This window comes from Colletes latitarsis, chromosome 8 (genome assembly GCF_051014445.1).
Source record: "Colletes latitarsis isolate SP2378_abdomen chromosome 8, iyColLati1, whole genome shotgun sequence".
NCBI lineage: Eukaryota > Metazoa > Arthropoda > Insecta > Hymenoptera > Colletidae > Colletes > Colletes latitarsis.
In genome coordinates this window covers 33,887,286-33,913,805 of record NC_135141.1, presented here as the reverse complement: position 1 = coordinate 33,913,805, position 26,520 = coordinate 33,887,286, and the positions used below count along the sequence as shown (strand labels likewise).

Genomic DNA, 26,520 nt, shown 5'->3' with positions numbered 1-26,520 from the left:
AGCAATTACGCGCATAAGCGAATGGAAAGATGTACGAGATAAGTAGATAAATAGACGAGCGATACGTGGACATAGTCGAGCAGCTAAGATGACGTATCGTGACGAACGACGAAACGACGAAACGACGGAGAAGGGGAGGGGTACAAGGGGCATTTTGTTTGGTCGCTCAGGCGTCGATATATCAACGGTCGGCGAGAGAAATTCACCGTGGCGGTAAAAGCGGACGGTAATGCAGATTGCGAGTCGAACTTCTAGTCGGCTTCTGTTACCGCGTTGCACTGTACGCGTGGTCCCTGCATTTCCCGAGTTTTCGCTCCTCCAATCACTCCGCCGCGTTCCTGCCCGCCGACCATTTTCTTCTGCTCGACTCGTCTCTCGATACCCTTCCTCGCTCGAATTAGCGTCCCGTATCAAACATCCTCGTCCGACGACGGGAATAGACTAATACTTTTGCATCATTTTTACACGCGTTCTATTTATACAATTAGAATTCGAATAACTGGTCCGATATGTACCGAAATAAGCCTCGATCGGGCGCGAATGCAGCGCGTCGAGTTCGGATCTCGGAAACACGAACATTTACACCAAATATCTGGTACCAAAACTTGAACGGAATCGTACCTAGTTACTTTTTCTTTATTTCTCTCTCCCCCTCTCTCTCTCTCGGTTCTCGGAAATCTTTGACTGCATGTTCGAAAATCATTTATGAAAGATCAATGGACGATTATCATACAGATTACTTTTATCAAAACCTAATTCGATGTTCGGTTTCGAAATAATTCTCTTATCGTACGGAACATAAATTTTATTAGTGGGAAAATTTAAATACTCGATTCCGTACGAGACATTTAATTGTAACGGTACGATTTTAATTAGCAAGGTCATAATCTAGGTAATGCGATCCATTCGGAAGAAATTAGAAAGGTCGTTTGCTACGACACAGCCAACGACCGCCTTTGGGCTTCAGAATTTCTTTTAATATTAATATGGTGTATCTCGTGGAACGATTAACTTGTACATTCAAATTCGATATTTGATACATGCAAGTTGAGTGTAAGATAATAGTTCGTAAAGAATATGAGTTACGATACCAATTTCGTAGAGTAGAGAACGATGTGGCCACGATGGCCATCGAGAGAACTGGAAAAACACTCGCACACGACGGGAAGAGGTTACAACTTTTCGAGGCTCGAAAAGGCTTCAGGAACGTCGAACACGGGTCTGTCCGTACGTGTTTAGTTCCCAAGGTTGGTAGGTAGGTATGTATAAACCTTCCATACAATGCGCGTAGTACCCACTTACTATCGAAAGGATCAATACGGGGGACATGCACCAGCAGCTTGCTTGCTTGCTTGCTTTCATGAATCTCTCTCGCTAAGACTGTAGGTCACGCAGCGACGTAGGATTACTTTTTCACGACGAAGGAAATACGATAGTTTTTTTTCTCTCCCGCTTTCTTACGTTGGACGGAATTTCGACCAAGGTAGGTATCCCAATTATCAATTTTTACAATCGTCACCTTTGATAACAACCAAAAAATTGTACACGGGTACGATTTCTTCAGAGAAATCGTAATTCATTTTACATTAAAATTCTTAATCGACTGCAGTTGGTTCGAACCTTTTTTTATTTCATTTATATTATACAGGGTGTTGTTCCGCCAACCCTGGGAACAAATTTTAATGGGAGATTCTACAAGCCAAAATAAGACGAAAATCAAGAATACTAATTTGCCGATGGATGCTTGGTTAAAAAGTTATTAACGTTTAAAGTTCCGACTGTACCGAATTATTTTCTAAGAACTAGATAGGATTTCGGGGGTAGGTCTAGTCACCAAAAATTATCATAATTGTTAGTAACTTTTTAACGAAGCCAAAGAAATTGATATTCTTTATTTTCGTCTTATTTTGCCCACTAGAATCCTCCATTAATGTATAAAAACTGACATGAAATCGAAACGTTAATACATTTACAGATGTAGCTTGGATCTTTAAGAGACGAAAATATACTGCTTTGAAAATCCAAAATATATACTTCCAACGATATTATCAATTACACTTACAGAGTATTATTACAGAGGAAATATGCCCAGACAAGGAAAATTGTGTCGATTGATTAAATAAACCGAGAAATGCCGATTACTGCACACTAGAAACAACCGAGAATTCAAATATTTTCAGGCGAAAGAAACTTTTTATCTCGATACTGGAAGGGATACGATTGTGAACTTGAATTTTCCAGAGTCACGGGAAGGAGACTACTAACTATAATTAATGTATTAACTAAAATTAGCAGTTTCCGTATACGCTAAGGTTTCTGATAAACATGTACGCCAACGAATAGTTTGGTTACAAGATACACGACCTCGAATTTTACCGTCGGTTTTATCCGATCCCCGAAGCCTCCGAGGAACAGAATTTTACGACGAGGTATCGAATTTCTCTGAAACGGAGAAACAAACGGAGGTCATCTCAGGGGTGTAGCACGAATGTCATTTACCCTCCCCGCCTCGCGGCATCTTGTAATCGGACCAGTTCGGCGTAACTCGTGCATGCTCGTAAGAATACGGTGAGCAGAGATACAAGAAGGTTAACACTCCCATATTCGCAAAGAATACCTTTTTCGAGGCTAAAAAACCAACGACCAGCCTCGTAGAATAATATTTATTTTTACGACTACGTACCATTCGACCGTGTATTAAATATGGACGAAACGGACACGAGAGATAATAATTTGGTAAAACAGGGATAGTAACAGAATTTTAATAGGTATTTGTAGAAAATGCACAGGTTATCGAATCAGTGAATCGCGACAAGTCCGAACGACAGAATCGTTTTCGTACGAAAGCTTCCAAGATCGACGTCGCTTGCTCTTGATACAGGAAGCGCGTCGATATAGTTGATGATTAACGTGTCGTTTGTTCGATAGAAATTGATAGTTAACACTCAGTACACATAGTACGCACGATGCAAACGAGTCGTGGCTGTGCGTCGCGTTACGGAAGATATCGCAATAAAAGAAAATCTCTTATCGAATTATCCACACGCGTGGCTCGATTAAATTTTCAAGTTGTCCTCGACGACGTTATTTCGTAAGCGTGCTAATTTTTTACGTTACATCATACCCGTTCGATTAGGGACGAACAAAGAATCTGAGGCATAAACTGATCTAACATGGAGGAGCAAAATTCTTGGCTAGATTTCGATCGTACAATTCCATATTTCAGGACGATTTCGAGCGAACCGAATATCACGAATAAATTTTGCCCACCTCTGTGGTTTAGCGAACTGTAAGCCAGCGAGAAGTTTCAATCTCTACGGTACGATGACGACCGAGGAAGGCTCGGAAGCTGCGTTTCAAGTAGTATCCGCCAGGGGCAACGAGAGTGTCGCCAAAGGTACAGAAGCGGGGAACTGGCGGAAGAAACGAAACCCGTCCGCATGCAGTTTCTTTCTTCTTTAGCAAAGTGACGCGACACGATCGTCGCTGCTCCACTGAACGGTAGCCAGTGTTGTATATAAATAGACGGCGCGTCGACCGAGCTGTCTGCTGTTCTCTCATTGGTGTTACGCTATTGCACGCACGCCACTCGTGTGCTTACGCGATAAAGGGTGGTTTTCATATCGATTCGCGTCACGGTTCTCTATATTACCGACACTCTGCGGACAGACCGGATGACTAGTCAAAAGTTCATTGTTACAAATTCAAGTTACAAAGCAGAAGCTCATAATCATTAAAATCGATCAAGTTCGTATTTTACGGACACTCGTCGTTCTTGTAGAAACAAAAGGTAAGCGGACATGTGTTTTGTTCGGCGGCCAAAATAACACGAAAATCAACGATACCAATTTCTTGACTAAGGCTTCGTTAAAAAGTTTCGAATCGTCCTGGAAAAATTATTTTCGGTCGCGGGGGCCAATTACAATCATTTTTTGTCAATAGACATACCCCCGAAATCCTGCGCATTTTCGAGAAAAAAATTCAGTACGGGCGGAACTTGAAACGTTAATAACTTTTTAACCAAGCCTCCATCAAGAAATTGGTATTGTTGATTTTCGTCTTATTTTGCCCTCTAGAATCCCCCATTAAAATTTTTCCCAGGCCTAATAATCCTAATAATGATACTTTTAAGACAAAAGGATCTCGGAAAATAAGATTTGTTGGCAAACCCTCATGAGAGTTCGCAAACATGTTTTCCATTAAGGCAAAGTTTAAACGTTTGAGCTGGCATACTTGATTACATCATAGGTCCTTACTTCTTACCAAACACGGTAACATCAGAATCATTCCTACGTCTTTTACAATAAAATTACTTGAATTGCTTGGAAGATGTTCACCTTGAAATAAGAAGAAACGTGGCTTTTCCATGTCGCGAGACAGACGATGATTTTAATTATAAGTCAACCTATTTTTCGAACGATCGATAATATACGTTCATTTAACCAGTTGCGTTGGAAAAAATTAAGCGGTGACGAGAGTATACTCGTCAGGCAAGTTGTAAAAAATAACAAAACAGGCATGGAGAGAGACAGATTATTGACATATAATGTATAAATTTGAAATGATATTTATTCGATTGAATTTTTTCATACAACTTTTATTACACGAGCTCTAAAATATTTTTGGTCCCCAAAGAAGAGTGTTTTAAAAAAAGGTTCGTTCCCATAAATGTACGTCAAGATCAGATACTTTAAAGAAAACGTCCAAGTTGAAACAGAATTAAACAAAAATAGTTAATTATTTTGTTCGATTTCCTGGTTTTAATCGTTTCAATGTCAACGAGCGCGATCGTTGGGATTCGCCAGTGACACTCAAACGGTTAATGCATGTTAATGTATTTGCATACATTAAACCCAACTTTTCATACACTTGGTTTTATTGCTCGGTTTAACTCTCGCCGCTATAAATGCACGTTAAAACTATTTCTAGTCTTTATATGCATATTTGATACCAGCGAGCCGTGCATTATGAAAATCTATGTTTGCTACTGTAGCTGTGAAGGATATAGTAAACGATGATCAGTTTAGTTTAGTTTGAATCGCGTGCGAGTAAAAAATTAAATTGAAAAATTATTTTTGATCGCGGGGGTCAATTAGAATTATTTTTGGTGAATACACATACCCCCGAAATCCTACGTACTTTCGAGAAAAATAATCTTTAGCGAAAATCTAACGTGGGGCTAGAAATTGAAAGTTTTAACGAATTTAATTATAGTATATTAGAAATACTAATGAAACGACTATCATACATTTACATCGAGTCGCAATATTTCGCGAAGATAATTGTAACAGTAGTTAAAACATTCTACGTCGAGCTAAACTTGACGTAGAATTAGTTGAACCGAAATAGGATGTCGAGTTCAGATCGACATAGGACCGCGAGGAGTTAACAAGGTTTTGATCGAGTGATAGAGTTTGAAACACTCAAGTTAATTATACAGTTTAGTCTACTTTGGCCAGACCTAATCTAACCTAATCACTGCCATTGGAAGGTAATTTTATACTACGAGTTCGAACAACCAGATGAGAAATTCTAAAAAATACTGCTTGCAACTGGACAAATTGAAAGATCGTACTGATCTGTAGAAAATTTTCTTATTGTTAGTAAAAAAAATTTGGACTGTTCGGAACGTGTAAAATATCAGTTATTGCCGACTATTCTGATACCTCGTAAGGATGTACGTATTTTCTACGTGAAAGAAACATTTGCGTTAAAATATCAAGTTTTCCTTATCCACCGATGATTAGATAATAAACGATATACGTGTGAGAGAGGGTGGGTGGTGGGGGGTAATAGAACCGAAGAATCGAAGAAGAAAAAGAAAATGTATCGGAGAGAGTGTATAGGAGAGCGCGTGCGCAACCCGACAATGTAGCTCACCCTTGCTCCGAGAAAGCGTGCCTCCAATAACTCCTGCTTCCTTGGGTCCAGGGTGGCCTGAATATGCTCCATCTTGACGCCAGCGCCTAGAACAACAAGTTACACGAAATAAAAACTTGGTCCTTTGCTGGAAGCCGAGGAAGCTGTTTGATGAACTATGAACACGATGCGAAGCTATTCGACGAAGCATGAAAGCGATCATCCTATCCGTAAGTGTTCTCGTCTTGTTTATGGCTAAAACGAAAAAGAAACTGCACCTACTCTGGAATCGACCAGACCACGTTGTCGCTAAATCGCTTTATCACGAACGATTACATATGTACATTTCGAGTTGAGTCTAGACTCTAGTCGACTTTTCACAAAGCATCGTGTTGTCACGCTTCACTGGGCTCTAAGGGGAATCCCCCAAGTTGGAAGGGACATTAAATTTGCGAATCACGCATGGGGCTCGCTTTAAGAATCATTCCTGCACAGAAACTGAGTCGGCACGCGTCACATACGTATAGGAAAAAAAAAGCGAATTCATTGTCGCGTTTCACGAGTCTACTCCCTCGTTGGTTTCGACTCTAACCAAATAGAAAAGACTGTGGCGTCGCGGACCCCTCCATTGCTATATGTACATACAATCCTCAATCGACTAAGGCGAGGCCTGTTAAAAAACCTTACTAATGAGTCCACTAGCAGGCCCGGACGAAACGCGCCCCTTTTCTCTCCTCCTACGAGATACTCACGAGTTGCCACACTGCAGCGAAGCAGCGCCACAACACCCAACAGAAAAATCTCCTCTACCATGCAACGGAACTGGGAATCAAGATTGGGTCGAACAAGTATTTACATAGAAACCTTCCTCGAGAGGGCCAAGTAATTCTGGATCTTTACCATCCGTTGGTGTGGGGCGGCCAACGGGTAGATTATAACATGCTTTCTAATCTTATGGATCATGGTGATATAGGCACAATAGAGCCTTCGAATACACCAATGCATCGAAACGCGAAGCACACTCACTACAAGTATATCACGTAATTTATGGAGTGTTGTTATACATATATGATAACGTTTTGAGAATATTTCCGTAGAATGTCAAATAAATTTATTCAAAACGACAAATATTATAGAAAAATCGACAAAAAAAATTATTTCCGATTGCAGAGGTCTATTACAACCACTTTCAGTGAATAGACATACCCCCGAAATCCTCCGCACTCTGGAAATAAATTTTAAGAAAATACATTTTAAGGTTAGTAAAAACTAAAATATTATATTGACGCGTATGATTAAAAAGTGAATTGAAAAAAAGATCCTGCGAAAAACTGTTCAACCAGGATGCGAACGCACGACCACAGTATTGCGAGGCAAGTATCGTATCAACTTTGCCAAGTTTTTCCAAACTCTACCACTGAACGAAACCCGATCAAAGGTCATCGTCAGACCACAGGACCTCTCCTTGGTAAGGGAAAAGAAAGAATTCCTGTGTTTAACTATAGTAACGGATTACAAAACTTCCATTTTTTACAATTGAAAATTATTTGCTCGTTAAAATAGCTGTTCCGTTAGGGCGGACGGTGTTGCGTAATTAGTCGCATAACTTGTATGCAAATCGAAGTTTGATAACTAAAATTTAGTAAATTTGCGACTTAATACATGTACTTTCAGTTCACGAATAAATACTTAATAAAATAAAATACCCGGCGTTGGAAAAATATTTCCAACATTTACTTTTATTTTTCTCGTTCCATCGTGATTTCTTCCGACCGATCGAACACTTACATCACCGGAACGTAAAGTTCGTGTCTGAGAGAAATGAAAAGCCGATGTATTTGTAGCGACTGCTGAATTTTGCTGAAAATAACAGTTTCGTAAATCTAGATGAAATAAAAAATTATGAATGCAAGTAACTATTCATGCTTTCGTAATGTACGGGCAAGCAACATAAAGATCAGGCATAATAAAAAAATTTTAATGGGAGATTCTAGAGGCGAAAATAAGACGAAATTCAAGAATAGCAATTTGTTGATCGAGGCTTCGTTAAAAAGTTATTAACGTTTAAAGTTCAAAGCACGCAGCTGTTCGAAGGCCGCCGTTCCACAGGCGGAACTTTAAACGTTAGTAACTTTTTAACCAAGGCTCAACCAACAAATTGGTATTCTTGATTTTCGTCTTATTTTGCCCTCTAGAATCTTCCATTAAAATTGTTCCCACGGGTGGTCGAACACCCTGTATAATCTTTGGCGCTGGAGAATTTGTATCGATCGAGAATCCGAGAATATTTCCAACCGACGTCTACGCGAGAAAGTATCACCTTTACCTAACGCCAAGAAAAAGAGAACCGATTGAAATAGTTCTTTGGACAGTGAGAACACTTATTTTCTTGCAATTAGCCAAAGTCGATTCTTTCGTTCGTCAGACCTCGGTTCGAAAGCTCGATTTTCAGCAGTTTTACCAAACGCTTGCGTTACAAAGTTTCATGTAGCTTTACACCAACATTGCGTAACAAAATGTTATAGAAAACTTGCGCATTTGATGAAACTGGCACTGTTTCCAGCACACAATGCAGTACATTGGACCGCGTTCTTACCTGCAATCAGAACGAAGAGAAATCTTTATTTGCGTAGAAATTGAAAATAACGAATAAAAGAATAAGCAAGACATTCCAAGTTTATCCGACGACTAACAGATAAACGGATTGATACTCTTTTTATTCCAAGGCTTGTTTTCGTCGCTCAAACTAGTCATCGTGCTACAAGAGTTAACCAAGCACCTGGCTCCGTCCACAACCTCTAATAAAAAAAAATTCCTCGGCTTTGCAGCCGCCCAGCCCCCAGTTCGTAACAGTGTTAACCGCAACTGATTCGGGGGCTCTAGCCAGCGATATGGGCCAACCACTGCCACCACGATTATCCGACCTCGTCGGCCCGGCTCAGGGGACTGGGGGCTAAGCACACTATTCAACCCTAGGGTTTGCTAACGACTGGGGAATATTCAAACTTCTCACCTCTTCTACCGATCTCCATTCTATACCATTTAACCTATCGCTTGTCAAGTCTTCAATTTACAAATTACCTACAGGTACGTCTACAGTGATGATTCTTAAAATAAGCTACGGACGTGATTCAGAAATTGGGGAATTACAAGTTGGGGGATCCCCCTTACAGTGAACCGTGAAAAACAATGCTTTGCGAAAAGTCGCCGGGGCGCATTCAAGACTACAGCTTCCGTGGCTACCGACGATTTTATCCATCAACAAATTTTAAGGTGCCAGAGCACCCTGTATATGTCACTTGACTATGGAAGGACATATTAAACACGCGATACTTCATTCAACTTTATTACTGAAGTAGAGTTCATGGGTACCTACAAAAAGCTATTAGACAACATTTTTGTACAGCGAATTTTTAAGGAAAATCGACAGGGGGGTATGTGCTTAAATTTCTCGGCGAAATTGAAAAACCCCACCCTGTATAACGAATAAAAGCAGATGGTATCTATTTTCATTGAACAAAGTATAAAACCGATGGTAAGATACACCGTTTATCTAAGGCGAATCATGGTTGACATCCGCACGGAAATTTGTCCAGATCTCGAATTTTAAACTCGCTAAAAAAATGACATAATTGTAACGGGGGAAAGAATAATAAGAAAGCAAAAGTTCATTGCCAGATCGAAACCGTATAGTATTCCGCAGGATTAAAACTTTGATTTTCAGACCATTGTGAACTACATAACCTAAAATTTGTTTCGGTATTAAGACTTACTTCCCTCGACAACGTAACTTGAGAATGAATTTTTCTGGATCCACGGTGGAGAATCTCGTCACCCATATATGAGTGGCGTGGCAGTCGAATTGTTAAAACATGAAAAATATCTGACGTGAACTTTCTCAACAGTATCACAGCTGGGGATGGATAGGATCGTTAAGGTCCAAGGCAGGTCTGGGTTAGGTAGAAAAGTAAAAACGAACCTAATCCCGTTCCGCGGCCAAGAGACTTCTACCCCGTTGGGAAAACCTATTTTCCGGCTCTCATTCAACAGTGTTATCGCTTTACGAGTCTCTCGAAACTGATATAATGAGATCAGAATATCTCCACCGGCGACAGCCAGAGCCATTGCTGCCACCGCGTGGCAGACAAAGTGGGAAAATACGGCGACCAGCTTCAGAGAAATATCTATAGGAGTCCGCAATACCTTAGAGGGCGCCCGTGTCGCTACATCGCAGAAAGGAAGTGTCGCTAACTGGAAATAGAATCGGGCATACCGCACTTATCTCTGTGCTAGACGAAAACTATGTTGTGTCTACGTAAACAAACGATGTATATAAACTGTCTATTGTCACATTATGTGAAAACTCATAGTCAAAATATTAAATAATTGAAATTTAGGTACTGTATAAAGTAAGATTACTATTGATATGTAACGTGGTCTGTAACCGTCTCAATAATCGAACGGTTTAAGAAAAAAAACTGTGTTCCTACAGAATTTCTGCCGCATAATAAACGCGAATGTTGGTTCTTCGCTTTTCGGTTTCACAAAAGACGTTACCGTCGTTAGGTGTATTTCTGAAACGGACAAAGCTGTTGTACTTTTATTGACAATGCGTGGTACAAAAGACAAACGTAACAACAGAAAATCCTGAAATAATGCTACACGATAACAATACCGGAGGAGGTGTCGACTTTGTAGATAAAAAATGCGCAATGCGTTCCGTCGGTTGACAAACACGGCGTTGGCCGTTAATTGTTCTACGGAAAACTCGATATGAATTGAGTAAATAGATACGCAGGAGGATTCTAGTAAGTGGACCAAGCTATAGGGTCGTTTTTCATGGGGACAAAAATCGATAGAAAAGATGTAATGATTATAATTCAATTTTTTTTTCATTTTCGTTATAAGTTACGATATGTGGTAGAAAACGAATAGCGAGTCAAAAAGAATAACACGAAGAATGGGAGCAAATGAGAATGTTCAGAAAACAAGTGGACGGGTTTTCTACACTTGCTAACCTTGTTGATTTCGATAGTTGCGTCTCGAATATGATACTTAAAGTCATCATTCTTCAACATAGAGGGCGTTGCTAAACTACACTGATTTTTCACGACGTCGGTATAGTAGAGAGGAACAAGGATCAGCCGTTGAAGGAATTACAGACCGCATTGGGTCAGACATTTTCGTCCGAATTTGTATAGGAAAGTCTGCAAATGGTTAAAAATTACTAGATACTGTCCTCGTTCTACTAATTCATGATATAACATTCCCCTAAACTCTATCATTTCAAAATTATCAAAGCCACAGAAAAAAAAATATTTGTATTTTCGTAAATATTAAATGATAAATAATCGATTTTTAAAAATACCTTGATATTTAGAAAATGTTTATGGATTTTGTCACTTTTTTTTATTTTTTTTTTTTTTTTTGCATATGTGTATGATAATTTCCATTGCAAACTTTTATATCCGATAAAAACCGTTTGTGTTGTTATTGGTTTAGTAAATTCGCTCCAAGTATTTCCAAGATATTACAGTTTTCAGAACTTGTATTCGTAACAACACTTATTACCATTCTGTGGCTGCATCTAAACGACTGACGGTAATATATTCTACTACGAAGTTTTTAATCGTATGTCAAAACATAAATACATGGTTATAGAAAAGTAGAAGGAACCAAGCCTTATGTATTCATAGATTTGAAAATCTAGATGACAGTAATATTTTATTCGATAATTATAAATACGTAACCATACGAGTACAGTGAAAATGAAAAGATTAACTCGGGACTTGTATTTTTTTCTTTCTGCAATACTTCAATTTGCAAGAAACAAATTTGTATTTAATATTCCAATTTATGAAATATTTCGCCAACGGTTGAACTATAATGTAAACAGATGACCGACTCTGTGGTAAAACAGTAGAAAGACATTTCTGACCAGTAACAGAGGCACCCTACTCGTGTGATAAAACATCTATTTTATAACTTTATAAATAAATAAAGTATAAGCTGTCGATCATTGTCACATTATATGATATATACAGGGTGTTCGGCCATCCCTGGGAAAAATTTTAATTGGGGATTCTAGAGGGCAAAATAAGACGAAAATCAAGAATACCAATTTCTTGATGGAGGCTTCGTTAAAAAGTTATTAACGTTTAAAGTTTCTTCAGTATTAAATTTTTTTTTTCTCGAAAATGCGCAGGATTTCGGGGGTATGTCTATTCACCAAAAATGACTGCAATTTACCCCCGCAACCGAAAATAATTTTTCCAGAACGATTTGAAATCTTTTGTTTTCGTCGAAAAATTTTGGCGCCTAATTAGATTTTCGGTAAGGAATTTTTTTCTCGAAAGTGCGTAGGATTTCGGGGGTATGTGTAATGACCAAAAATGATTGTAATTGACCCCCGCAACCGAAAATAATTTTTCCAGAACGATTTGAAATCTTTTGTTTTCGTCGAAAAATTTTGGCGCCTAATTAGATTTTCGGTAAGGAATTTTTTTCTCGAAACTGGGTAGGATTTCGAGGGTATGTGTAACCATAAAAAATGATTGTAATTGACCCCCGCAACCGAATATAATTTTTCCAGAACGATTTGAAATTTTTCAATTTAATTGTTAATAACTTTTTAACGAGGGCTCCGTCAAGAAATTGATACTCTTGATTTTCGTCTTATTTTGGCCTCTAGAATCTCCCATTAAAAAGTTTTTCCCAGAGATGGCCGAACACCCTGTATACTATATTTAAAATATTTAATTGTAGATAATTGAAAGCATTTATTATTTTTAAATTTAGTCTTTTTATAGATTCTCTAAAAATTGTGATACTCGTAACTTCTTGTCTTTCAATCTACCGGGTATCGATAGAGTATCAATCTCAAAAAATGGTGAAATTTGCTCGGTGCGCTTCTAAGTATAATACGAATATTCAAATTTTTATGAATATCAATATATTAGGCAATAATGAACTGCATTATAATATGTATTTAGGCCAACGGCCACTGAAGGTTATGGCACAACGTTGTACAGCTTATTAGTAGAGAAGTTCAACAAGGGTGGTGGTCACGGGGCTACCACAATTTATAAAGCCTAATTTGATCTATACTAGTGAACTTGTCAAAGCGCTATCTCATGGATTTTAGTAGGACTTATTTAAACAGATTGGTATGACGTGTAACGGAGAAAATAAAAAATATTGCCGATCAAATTCCAACGATTCACGAGCAACTTAACTTTCTATAATCCAACGTGACTCTGAAGTCATATACCCATCATTTACGTTTTTAATTTACAAATGATCTGCAAGACATTAATGTACAAAGAATGCCCTATTTATGTTTCGCGCTCATCGTTTCGCGAAAACATGGCGCCAGCCAATCGGAAGAAAGGATGGAAGGAAGGAAGGTATTTCGCTAGGAGTAACCGATTACGGTGTCTACCGTGACGTATGTTAATCTGTTCGAAAGAATTGTGACGCATTTTCATGGAGGAGTGTAGAAAACCCAACCTAGTTAAATGTACGAACAACAGAAAATGATACACATCCCATTTATCGATGTTATTCAAATAACATACGTCGCATTAATGAAAGGAAGCGTAATCCGTAATTATCACAGTATCGATCCTTCCATCATCTTTTGAACATTTTTCTTAAAAACTAAATAAAATTGTATGCAACGAAAGCCGTGCCTCCATAAAACATGTATTATTATTTTAAGAGGAAACGTTTATATAAATAAACAAATGATCCACACGATCGACATTACATTTTTCTCATTACGACTTCTTGAATTTCATCAATAAAGAAATGTATATGTATGTTGTATGTATCATTTTATTATTTTTAATAATTTGATAACGTATTGTACTGTATTCGATAATTTAGTTATTGCAAATGCAAAAACGAAGTTTCGTAGTAAAAGAAAATCTGTACAGAGATATATAAGAAATTATTACATTTACTTTTCAAGAAAACGAAAATAAATTTTTAAATATATTTTAGAAATATTTGATATTGAACAGAATATAACTTAAATAATTTCTGTTTATTTGCAATTATAAATTTTTCCACAATTTTGTGTTAATATACTTGCCAAATTTTCAACAAATTTTGACTGAGACCTTTAACATTATATCTCAGTAAATAATCTATATAAAAAAAAAAAAAAAACAATATTTACAACCACATTGATCGGTACATTGATTTTCTTTTAATAAATCTGGTTTATCATACTAAAAAGTAATACAACATTGACTTAATAAAAAGAATATTGAATAAATGTTATAATTAATATTCAATAAGAAAAGATTATATCACATTTTGCATTCTTAACACCTTTAATCGAGTATCATTATAATTGTAACCATGCAATATCAATTATATAGAAGTATCTTATAAAACTCACTTATGTAGCAAATATAATTTAACGATAACAGTATTGTATAAAAACATAAATAAACTTTATCTTATCTACTATACATGTCACTGTGATACTCATTCTTTTATATTTCACAAAAAAGAAATAACTCTGATTTCTAATTGGTGACATGTAAAATAATAAGTAAGAATATATATTCTGAATTTATATGAATTGTCAGAATACGAATGCTACTAAATTAAAAAATTAAAATGATATAATTATGTTATTCCCAATACTAATTATAAATATTAATTTACAGAGTATAAAATTTATGAAACTTACCACCGCCAGAGTTCCAGCAATTATCAGTCATCCCTGTTTATCCATCTGCAAAGTTGGCACTACATTATTACACTGATATCCAACTTGCTCAATTATGTCACAGCACAGATGTCTTCACCAGAAATATGCACACTCAATGCACTTTTCATGGGCTTCTTGTAACCGACAAGGAGACTCTTAGTTTTGTTGAATCAAATTGCACCAATGAGAGCACCAGTTTCATTATTGATCTCACTACACTCTCTTGATCATAGAGTATAAAATTGATTCAAACAATTGTGTGTTTATATACTTGTAACGATGTCCGAATAAATTACTTTCCCAAGTGTAAGATATACGCAAAAAGCTATTGTAAGATATGGTAATTAGATAAAAACATTAGGCCGTATTAACAATTTTGTTTCTTCTAAAAAAATTGTCAATTGATCAGAAAGATATATTTAATAATACTGATAGTTTATATTACACGTATCCCCTTCGTATTTAAATTGGACACTCAGATTTATTTATGCAACAATCCAGAATTATTTTTTTCCTTTGATAAACTCATAAAAAAGAAAAAAAAAAGATTACTTTTAATGGAAAATGTTGAGATTGAAATGTTACAATAGTATCAGGAATGTTAGACAGAAACAAGCAATTTTTAGTAGAAAAATTAAATAACACTTTGACAATATAATATTTAGCTAAAAACGATTAGATAATCTTACAACATTTAATATTTTAAAAAATGTTCGGACCAGACATTTAATTGTTTATACCTGTATGAAACAATACTTCCATGTTCTTTACTTTCAGAATCACATTTTAAGCATTAAAAACAATCTTTTATTTGAAAAAAGACACGAGATTTGATATTTTTCTGTTTTTTTTCCCCCGATAAAAAAATTTGTTCACCAACGATCTCACTTGTTTAAAAGTACGAGCACGAATACTGATAAAGCAACGACTACCGTTATTAATCCCGAAAATACAGAAAAGAAAGAAAAACGCGTCTAAAAGGTGACAGGTTAATTAAAATTTGGTCCTACTTGGGTTTTTGAAACGACAAAAATTTGCATAAACAGTAAGAGCCAATAAATACCAAGGAGAGGTTATAAAACCTTGTAAATAAATTAGACGGTAGAGCAAAAGCAGAAAGGTATCATCGTTCGTGGCGTTGATCAAGGTTATTCAGACAAGTCAAAGAAGAACGAAACACGATCGTGTAGATACCTGTTGTACGGTGAAATGCCGTATCACAGGCACAACAATCAGCTTAAAACTTGAAGCGAGACACAAAGTCGTTCTCCCGTCGCGCGATTAAGTTTGACGAGCTTCACCTCGATTTTGTCTCAATGACGCCTAGAGAACGTCGAATTCGTTTCGCGACTTTGAGGTTATCGCGTAGAATCGATAGGAATTTTATATCGTACTTAAAACGCGAGCCCACTGTTTTACGACCGCGGAAATCAAAGACCAAGTCACTCATAAACTAGGCCTGACATCATGACAGAGACAGGAACGGTCGTGATACGTGATTACGAACGGATGACCGAACGCGCGGCAATGGGGGGTCTGTGTATTGTCTGTGGGTAGCTCTCCCTCCCTCCCTCTCTCTCTCTCTCACACACCACACACACACACACGCACGCACGCACGCACACACACACACACTCTCTCTCTCTTTCTTTGGTTTGCTACTTCCCGAGATAATTCTCTCTTCTTCGCACCGGCCAATGCAAGGTTAAACGCTCATTAACTGGAAAACGGCACACGTTGCCACGTTTTGTGAATTTCGGTGGCCGATCACTGAACGCCCCGTATGTTGAAACGTACTTCGCGACACATAATAAGCGCTATTCTTTCCTTCTGTTTCTTGATTATCTGTCTCTTTCCTTTCCCCTACCTGGCAGCTACCTTTCTCTTTCTTTCTCTTTCACGACATAGCGCACTTTGCTTATTCGAAGAAAGGGGAAAAACTCATCGGGAAAATGGCTGCCGCCCGCCAGTCACCGATTCATCCGTTTCTTGCATAGCTACTCTCGAACGGAAATAGCAACGAGCGTGAAAACACAAACAGTGCCGATACTCTTTGTACTCGTTCCGATGGATCGTTACTGCGACGAAAACCACCGATTACGCGACGGGGCGAACGTATATTCTAAACGCCGGCACACACACGTAATAATCGCAGTGCATACTTGCTATTCCGAAAGAGTATGCATATTAAATTTTTTTTCTTCCGAGTGTCGTACGGCAGCTCTATATTTTCTCGTGTACGCGCGCACGAGGAACCACAGCACTTGTCAAGACCGTATTTTATCGCGGAAGAATCACCGTAACGAGCAACGACCGTCAGCGTCTCAAAATCATCCGATTTTCTTCCGCACGCACTCCCGTCGGCAGTGACGTCGCTTCACTATACACTTGTACAGTTCTACTACTCGTTCGCATCAGTAATCTCGTTCGCCACCTTACGACTTCGGCTATTATCGGTGAACTACGATGTTTATTCGGCCCATCGGCCGACCAGTCACGGTTCGCCCTGAGATCGTCCCTGTTCCTTGTTTACGAATTGCGTTCGCTAATTCCAAACGGTAGACGGATACCAGTGACTAAATCCCTCCGATCATTCAAATCACACGCGGTTAATAGGATATTTCTTACGGAACGACGGTCTGTCTGTGTCTTTTTCAAATAGATTTTTCTCCAGAATACCTATAATATTTTCTCGTGTCATCTGCTAACAGAGATTTACGAATCTTTCATATTCGTTAGTTACATTGCACAGTGTACGTAGTATGAACCAGAGGTTGAAATCAGTTGCGATATCGGTTTCGATTCTTTAATCAGCCGCGAATAATTTTTATCTCGAATTTTGGTATTAATGTTAGAATGGTTAGATTACATGTTTCGTTTCTATGTTGGTGGTTTGTTTTGTTTGTTATACGCGGTTCGTGCACAAGTTCGATTACATCCTACCGACTCGTCTCGTATCGGAATAGATTGTTCTGTTCCTGAATCAGTAATAAGCGTTTTAAATTTCATGCGGAATAAAGTCTTGTTTTCTTAAGGAGAACTATTATTTTCGTTGAGTATATTCGTGAGTGTTGCTTGAATAAACGTTGACATCATGGGACGAGGAAAATGCAACGTCGATATTTTCAAATGTGCGATCTACGTATAATCGAAAATTGTTCTGCGACAATTTCGGTATGTAATGTGCCACATATACTTTATTTGGACACTTCATTTTTTATTTCTTCCTATTTATTACTTTTAGCCCCAATATTTATAATTTCCAGTTTTCTAAAAACAATAATAGAGTTTTAAAGAAAAATAATAATTATAGGACTAATGTAATATTGGTTCTGACGAAATCAAAACCAATATGCTTGAAAATATTGACGTAAGAGTTATTCAAAATGAAGATTTTTCATAACTATTTCAGTCAGTCTTAATATTTAATAATTCAGAACGAGTATTTTCAGAACCTTTTCAACTTTATTAATCTCTGATAGATACAGTAATGGGAAATTTATTACAGTCATAGTTACATTTCAAATATAACTGTTAATGCAGTTGATATTTTATTTATCAGTAATATAAGATATAATTAAATTTTTGTATTATTTGATGCATTTAACGGATTGCTTTAATATCTGAATATATGTTTGTATTACATAATTGGACATAAACATAACATGGCGCCGATGTTTATAATTAAAACAGATTTTGAGTTTAGAATAGTGTCATTTATTGTTACAAGATTATAGGCCACAAAATTAAAGAAAACATATAATCATTTGTTTTTTTTTGCTCTTTCTTTAACAAAAGTAACATTCTATGAAATAAAAAACAAAACACATATTATCTCCATTTTGTAAGAACCAATAAGTTCCATTGTTATAATTATATAACAGAGTATGGCAAATTATAAATAACTTCTATTGTTACACAAATATTTACATTATGGTATAAAAACTTTCTATAAATATAGAAAACGTATTTAACAGTTAATAATAAAAAAACATGTATTTGTAATTAATATTATTTTTTACTTTGGTACGACTCAGATTCAAAGTCTTGTAAAGATTAGTCCTTAATTTTTTACTTTTTTCTTTTACTTTTCTGATAATATGTCGTGTAAATATAATAACGCTTACTGTAATCAATGATTGTTTACAATACATCTGACATTCCTTTGTGTTTCAAAATACACTAGAAATGTTTATATATATGTATAAATATGAGATATATTTATATATACATATGTTATATATTGAAAACATTGTTAATTAATTTTCAGTAGTAAACACATTCTTTTCATCCTTGAAATAAAAGATTTGAAAAAAGCAAAATAATAATTCTTTGATACAATTTACGATTTGATGTGTAACGAATTGGTATTGGAAATAAAGAAAAATTATTTTAAATAGAAAACGCATTGCCGTGTCTATGTAACCCTGTTTCACGTTTAGATAACAATTAATAAGTCTTATTCTACATGCTTTCAATTATCATTTAAAAATTCACGAAATAAAAAGAAATTTCGGTATAATATATTTAAATCATATAATACACGTTTGATGACTAGCGTGACACAATTTTATAATATAAAAACTTAGTGTTTATACGAGGGGTTGAAAATTGTCTACAAATAACTGTTTTAAATTGTTCTATAAAAGTTCTTGGTACAACAGATATGAAGAACCATTATTCGTAATAGGTGTTTTATAGAGAACCAAAGAAAGTAAACATATCGATTCTGGTTATGATAGTAATATCGGTTTCCGTTCCGATTATGTAATGGGGTTCCTGCATCGATTTCTTAGAAACTGAAACGGTTAAATGCGTATCGTGTATACAGGATATTTAAAAAATACATACAAATACTTAAGGAATTAAATCTATACACTAAAAGCAACAAAAAGAATCTCGTTTTCTTATTTAGATGTATTTCTGCAATACCCCGTATATAATATTATTCCTCTGTTTTTTAAATCTTTTGAAAATTTATAAACTTTATACATTCTCTGGAAACTTAAAAATTATTTATTTATTTGTAAGAAATCGAAGAAAATTGAAAAAATTTATAACAGTTACGAAACCGATACCAGAATCGATATTAAAACCCTAATCGGAACCAATAAGTTCACGCTTTTCATATCTATGTAACTATTATTCGAAATAACAAATATAACTATTTCAATAATCTCAATCGATATTGTAACTGTTTTCAATCCCTGTCTTATGCGAATAATAAGTAATTTCGTATAACAATGGGCCTTGCGCATATTTATTTCCGGTACCCTTATAAACCATAAGATCTATGTTTATGTATGCCAATAAGTTTGAAATAAATATTGATGATTATAAATAAAATATCACAATTACTAATTCACTTAGAATTTGAAATAAATTAACGTTATACTTGCTACATATAATTCTTAGTCGTTTAAGTACTTTATATTAATATATAATATAATAAACCTTCCCTGTGAACTAAAGTCTATTAGCAGGTAATGCATTTTTATTGCATTGTAGAAAATATATCACATTAATGGCGGTTCAATGTTCTTAAATTTAAGGCGTAAAATTTGTGATTTGTTACAAGAAAAATTGTCAAGTTAGTACTTAAATATCTCATAAGAGAAATAATTTAAAAATGCATTCCCTACTTTAATTAAAACACATATATCGTTCATCGTATACTAACACATACTAATCTAATATATTATAAATAGTCCCGCATACTTATTGTAAGGATAGAATCTAAGTTTATAATAAATTACGAATAACAAAGTACGATCGTTTGTTTTGGAAGTTATAAAACTGCATTAGGTTCCTTAAATATTTTCTTCTAAGAAGAAATTATTAGACTAATATTTTTTGTGATATTTTCCGATTTTTATACCACAATAAATACATCACACAGATGAATTTCAATATTATAGACTGCAAGCTAACATATCAAAGTTTTTATATTCTCGATAAGAGATATAATGCTTTGTAAAAAGTGTAAAAGTATAATATTACGGAAATTTGATAAAATAGAGGACTTACGTATCACAAATTTCGAACAACTGAACAATTTAAAGTAAAAACTTGTAAAATTATAATATTTTAATAATAGATTACACCGTTTTTTTAACAATACTCAAATTATTATAAACAAATTTTAATCAATATCATTATTCAGATATACATATTTTCGTTTTATTTCTATATACAAAAAATAAAATTGCAGGTACTTTTCAATTAAGAGTATCATTCTGTGTAAATAAAATACAATAAATGTATATATTAAATAGTAGTTGTATCTCCTTAGTAAAAGTATATTCAATTAAATAAAATTTAATTAATTTCTTTTTCTTCTTTTTTGATCGAGAAAAGAAGTCGCAAACCAAAAATCAGATATAATCAAATCATATTACATGCGAACTAATAATGAAAAATGTTAATAAAAACTTTATACATAATTTCTGTTCCATGCTATCACATTAATACATTGTTCAAGCTCTATTTTATGTATACTATTCGTTTTGCAACTATTGGTTTTTTTTTTTTTTTTTTTTTTTTTTTACCTGAACGTTTCTGGTTACGTTTAACCACCTTATTTTATACATCAGCATCTTACATAGTACGAATAAATTATTTTTACTCTACCATATCTATTTATTATTACGGTAGGCATAGGATCACTGTTTTATATATGGTCTTAAAAAAGTTTCTTATAGCCACTGTAATAAATGATTAAAACTTTTGCTGTTTTCTACATTACTCTACAACAACTCCTAGATTTGTGTTATTAGTAGATACATTTATTTCTTCGTCTTTTATAGCAGTGTTGTTAGTTATCGTTGAAAATGTTTGATGTATGTTTGGAGTTTGATTATCAGGTTTCCCTTCCTCCGGTGGTTGAACTGTAGTTAATGTACTCCACCAATTAGAAAAAGCTCCTTTAGCCTGCGAAATCGCGCCACCTAATAAACGAATCACATTAGTTTTTAACGTATTACGCAAAACGCAATATACATTTTCTACAATACAAATTCATAATAAGTTAACTTACCTACAGCTTTTCCTGTTGTTGCAACTGCTCTTCCGGTTGATGCCATTGCTTGATTTAACTTCCTACCACTTTCTGTATTTTGCATTGTACTGCAATACATGTGTCATTTCTTTTACGAGCTCAATATATTATTTTAATGATTATTTGAACCGACAGATGTATTACGTAATTTTACTTACTGTGATAATCGTAATTTCATATCTTGCACTGATAACTGCCCTGCGAATGGATGACCAGGTTCTATATTATTGATTTCTGGTTTGTTTGAACTACTCCACATTTTATAGTTATTCGTCAAACGCCAAGCAGCAATAAATGCGGAGTTATAGTGATCGGACTGACGAGTATCTTGTTGCATAGATGTTCGCAACATACTCAATAAATAGACTCGAAATTGTGTTCTGATCCATTCGTCGCCACCTTCCCATCCTACACCATCCAAGAAAATATCTTTACGCGGTTCCGATACATGTCTAACTATGTAATCAGCAAATCTTAGATCCTCTGTTGTCAGATGTAATTGCCTTCTCAATTCTGGATCAGTTGTTTCTATTCGTGTATTGTCAACCTTTAAAAATTTTAATTAGTTTGTTTTAAAACTACTTTTCCTCAATAATAATAATAAAAAGGTAACCGGATATAAATTTACCTCTACCAATACATCGATAAGTTGTTTTTTTTGTTTGAATAAAATATTTGTTACTCCCACTATGTATCCTCTAACATTAATATCTGCCAAGAGATCCAAATATGGTAAGGACAGATATGGTAAACATAGATAACCCTTAAGAAAATTCGGAAATTATTAATCATTTATTGTTTTATATATTCGAGATGATAATAATAACGTTGTTCATGTTCCCGTACCTTCATAAACAGATTTAAAGGTAAGCCACAAAGTTCTGGATTTATATGAGCAATTTGAGTAATATTATTTGTTAAACGTGCATCTGAAAGTGCGTCATTGCTTGTATCACGCGGTAATGTATTGTCTGTATCTGTTGCGCCTAATGTAATTGTTGTTACGCTTTGTACTCTGTGTACATATTCATTTGGTTTCCCAGAATATAAAGAATTATTTTCCTCTGTATACGACTCTGTGCATTCTTGCACGGACTCGACTTCGATTACTTTCATATTTAAATTTTCATTTTCATTATTATTTTTTTGTAAGGTCATGTTTCTGAACCCATCCTCGATGGTTTCGACAGACTTATTATCATTTATACACAATGAATTTTTATTGGAATTACCATTAACATGCTCTTTCAATGTATCTGATATGTTATCTTTAACAGAATTGATAGAAGATACATTATTATCAATATTATTTATTGATATTTCTTCTTCGTCAAATGATGGAATAGGAGACATGGGTCTAGATGGTCTAATAAAAAAAGAAAAAAAAAAATAAACAAAATTACATATTTAGTGTAAGGAAGAAAGTACCTTTAGTTTGTTAGTTAATGCTGTGTATATTACCTAACATAAGCAGCTTGTTGCAAGCCATGTTCAATCATACCCGGATATAACGAAAGTAACGTTAATATCGCCGCGCATAATGGTTGCACCGGTGATTGATAGAAAACTATTTTTTTTTCTAATAAAAGTAGTTTAAACAACAAAAGAACTTTATGCCGAAATTGCAGAATAAAGTCCCTTGCCGATAATCCTATAAATGTTAATATTGATTGTATGAAATGTTTGCCCATATCATATATTTGAACACTTTAATATCGAGAAAAGTTCGCCGCCATTTTATAATTACCGACAAAGAGTTGCGGTGGTATTTGACTCTCGCTACTCATACAAGAATTAAGATGATGATAAGTATCTTCCAATAACGATACTTTACTAAAATCACCTTCGTCGAAGTACGCATGTGTTATTAAAGCCATTTTGACTTGAATGTGGCCATACAATGGTAAAGTACTTAACACGCAAACAGACTTTTGTACAGTTCCCCTTGTTATGTCGGATGTACGATTTTTTAATTTCTAAAAATTCAACGATCGTTAATATTAATGTAATTTCAGATTCTAAATAAATATCACGCTAATTCCATAATTTTTATATGGAAATATTAAATCCTTTTATATTACTCATAAATAACGAAGCCAAAGAGAAAACATGCTTTTCCCGAGTTGTGGTTCAAATAATCAGGTTTCAGGAGCTGTCTAAGACACTCCCGCCCCCATCTTCGAATATTACTGACTACTTGTTTTTCTGGAAAATAAAATTTTATTCGGCACCTGGTACTCGAACGAAGAGCAATCTTTAAATTAACAAATCTTCAAGTAAGATAATATACAGAGTGATCTATTTCAATATTTCAACAAATACAGGGTGTTCGGCCACCCCCGGTACCGAATTTTTTTCTCAAAAATGCGCAGAATTTCGGGGATATGTCTATTCACCAAAAATGACTGAAATTGACCCCCGCAACCGAAAATAATTTTTCCAGAACGATTTGAAATCTTTTGTTTTCGTCGAAAAATTTTGGCGCCTAATTAGATTTTCGGTAAGGAATTTTTTTCTCGAAAGTACGTAGGATTTCGGGGGTATGCGTAATGACCAAAAATGATTGTAATTGACCCCCGCAACCGAAAATAATTTTTCCAGAACGATTTGAAATTTTTCAATTTAATTGTTAATAACTTTTTAACGAGGGCTCAGTCAAGAAATTGATATTCTTGATTTTCGTCTTATTTTGGCCTCTAGAATCCCCCATTAAAATTTTTCCTAGGTTTGGCCGAACACCCTATATAATTAGGTACCCTATCGAGTAAAAGCTCATAAAATGTCTCATTATTTTAATGATAAAAATAACAGAAGTGAACAAGTAATGCGATTCACCCTGCATATCATAAAGTTATATTATATCGAATTTCCATCCTAAGTTATTCCTCTTAATAAGTATCAGGATGCCATATACAGCACATGGTCAGAAAGTGAGTTAAAAACAAGTGACCAATATCTATAATGTATTAAACCATAACTTACTAAAAACATGTTTCCATTAATAATTTACAAAATGTAACAAAAACAATCAATGTATTATATTGCCATTTCTTTATCTACTTGATATTATATACATTATGCAGACTGTTTCATTTCAATCAAACCATGCAAGTACATATCACCAGAATATTTTAAGAACGATCTTTTCACGAGTAGAGACAGTTTAGATATTTAAATGAATGAATGAATAGAAATAAAATGGACCATAGAAATTTTCTAGGCGATAGTCTAATTCGCTTAACGCGTACGACAGTGCTTAAAAATAATTATTTACTGTTTTTGATTAATTTTACATAATTTGTTGACTTCCTTTTATATCCAATTCTCAAGATAAGTAGCATTAAAAAGTTTAAACGTCCAAAGTTAGTTTGACCCCTTTAAATTTGAATTACCTGATATTGAATTATCCAATTACAGATAGAGGGTATAGGATTATGTACTAATAAATGTAGTTTGTTGTTTTTATATTTTCTATAGCTTCAATGCGGCACAAAAGATGGGTCTCTTTAAAGCTCTTCAATTTTCATTTGAAGCACTCTGTGATATCGTTAAAAATTTTGTAGATACTCGTATGGATCAATTGAAATGATAAAAATGATGCATAATAAAAACAGAAAAACATGTATTGTCATGAAACAAAATAAATTTAAACAAATTGAACTATTGTACATTGAAAGGCTGTATATTAAAATTGTAATTACCTCAACAGGGATTTGTCTAAAACATGAAATACCATATATTGTACGTTTTGCATCATTTAGACTAGGTAAATGGAAGTAAACTGTATCTTCGTCGTAATTGTGAGATCCGTCTGGTAAAGCAAGAGTTGGCAAATATTTCCAGCCTGGTGGACATTCGTTTGGAGCCCCAGGTACCAAGGGAGGAAATGAATATTCTACCTAATAAATTAACGATTGCTATTCAAAAATATTGTAAAGTTGAAATTCGTTGTATCACTTTTGTACTGTAGCATTATTAATTAATACTTTCATCAAATAATTGCAAAATATAAACTATATATATATATATATCATTTGCATATGAAATTAGCAAATTAGAACTTGACGAAGCATTTATTAGCTTATGTTTATATAACTCATTCCTTTATTTCTACTTGTAGAATATATTGGGGCAGCTTGACTGGAAAATCTTAGGATGCTTTATATGTATTTATTTTGTATTTATTTTCTATTGTTTAAGAAAAATCATTCGAAGGACAATATAGTTATGAGCAGAATTAGGATCTATTTTTCAAAATCATAAATGTAGTAAAAATTGATATTTTCATTTAAATAGATTGACCTGCATATTTACCGCATACATATATTAGTTTGTCCAATTAAATATAGTACTATGTAGCAAAAATAAGTCCTATAAAATAATTCATTTTCAATTTGTGAAATTTTAGAATATATGCACTGGCAACACTTTGTACGAGATACTGTTGTCAAAACTCTACAGTAAAAAATTCATACTCATAGAGGTAAGATGATTATTAGTTTTTTTTAAGAAGAATAATAAGATAATAACAGTAACTTACTTGACATCCTTTTTTGTGATGAAATCCAACTACAATCACGTGAAGTATTGGTCCAACAGATTCTGCCATATTTTCACAATATACGTTAAATATAAAACTTACATATGGCGTATTTATTAATTCCCGTATTAATTTGTTTCCTTCATTTTGAATAAGTAGAAATATCTCCTTTTCTGAGCAGCCAAACTAACTATTCATATGCGTTTTCAACCACCATGTTAGTTTCACGCCTACCAACTACTAGTGTGACCAGATCGGACACCGGCCCGTGTGGCCAGACTTGGCATATTGAGCGACACTAGTAACGACGAACTTCTTTTAGTGCCTCAAACGTATAGA

General features: G+C 34.7%; 2 protein-coding genes across 15 annotated transcripts in view; both read right to left on the bottom strand.

Moving 5' to 3' along the window:
* Tlk (Tousled-like kinase) overlaps positions 1-16,829 on the bottom strand; it is a 44,496-nt gene extending 27,667 nt beyond the window's left edge. For 4 of the 13 annotated variants that reach the window (XM_076770522.1, XM_076770523.1, XM_076770525.1 and 1 more), the window contains exons 1-2: positions 14,564-14,880; positions 5,881-5,966 (exon numbers count right to left, since the gene is read on the bottom strand). Coding sequence is in view for 7 of the 13 variants with exons in the window: in XM_076770513.1 (XP_076626628.1) it covers positions 5,881-5,966; positions 14,564-14,594 (117 nt within the window). In the remaining 6 variants the exon portion in view is untranslated. Of the gene's footprint in view, positions 1-5,880; positions 5,967-14,563; positions 14,910-15,778; positions 16,162-16,451 lie in introns of those variants that run through there. The other 9 variants (XM_076770513.1, XM_076770510.1, XM_076770511.1 and 6 more) reach the window with 9 other exon arrangements.
* Positions 16,830-17,233: 404 nt separating this feature from the next.
* LOC143344452 (late secretory pathway protein AVL9 homolog) lies at positions 17,234-26,424 on the bottom strand. 2 transcript variants are annotated; one of them, XM_076770533.1, is made up of 9 exons: positions 26,182-26,424; positions 25,343-25,540; positions 23,389-23,617; positions 23,103-23,292; positions 22,488-23,007; positions 22,270-22,404; positions 21,800-22,188; positions 21,621-21,709; positions 17,234-21,531 (listed from the first exon to the last, which is right to left on the bottom strand). In XM_076770533.1, the coding sequence occupies exons 1-9, from the start codon at positions 26,248-26,250 to the stop codon at positions 21,326-21,328; spliced, it is 2,025 nt and encodes a 674-aa protein (XP_076626648.1). In that variant the 5' UTR covers positions 26,251-26,424; the 3' UTR covers positions 17,234-21,325. The 2 variants fall into 2 exon arrangements, with proteins under 2 accessions (XP_076626648.1, XP_076626649.1); XM_076770534.1 differs by lacking the exons at positions 25,343-25,540; positions 26,182-26,424 and adding an exon at positions 23,723-23,923.
* Between the last annotated feature and the right edge of the window lie 96 nt (positions 26,425-26,520).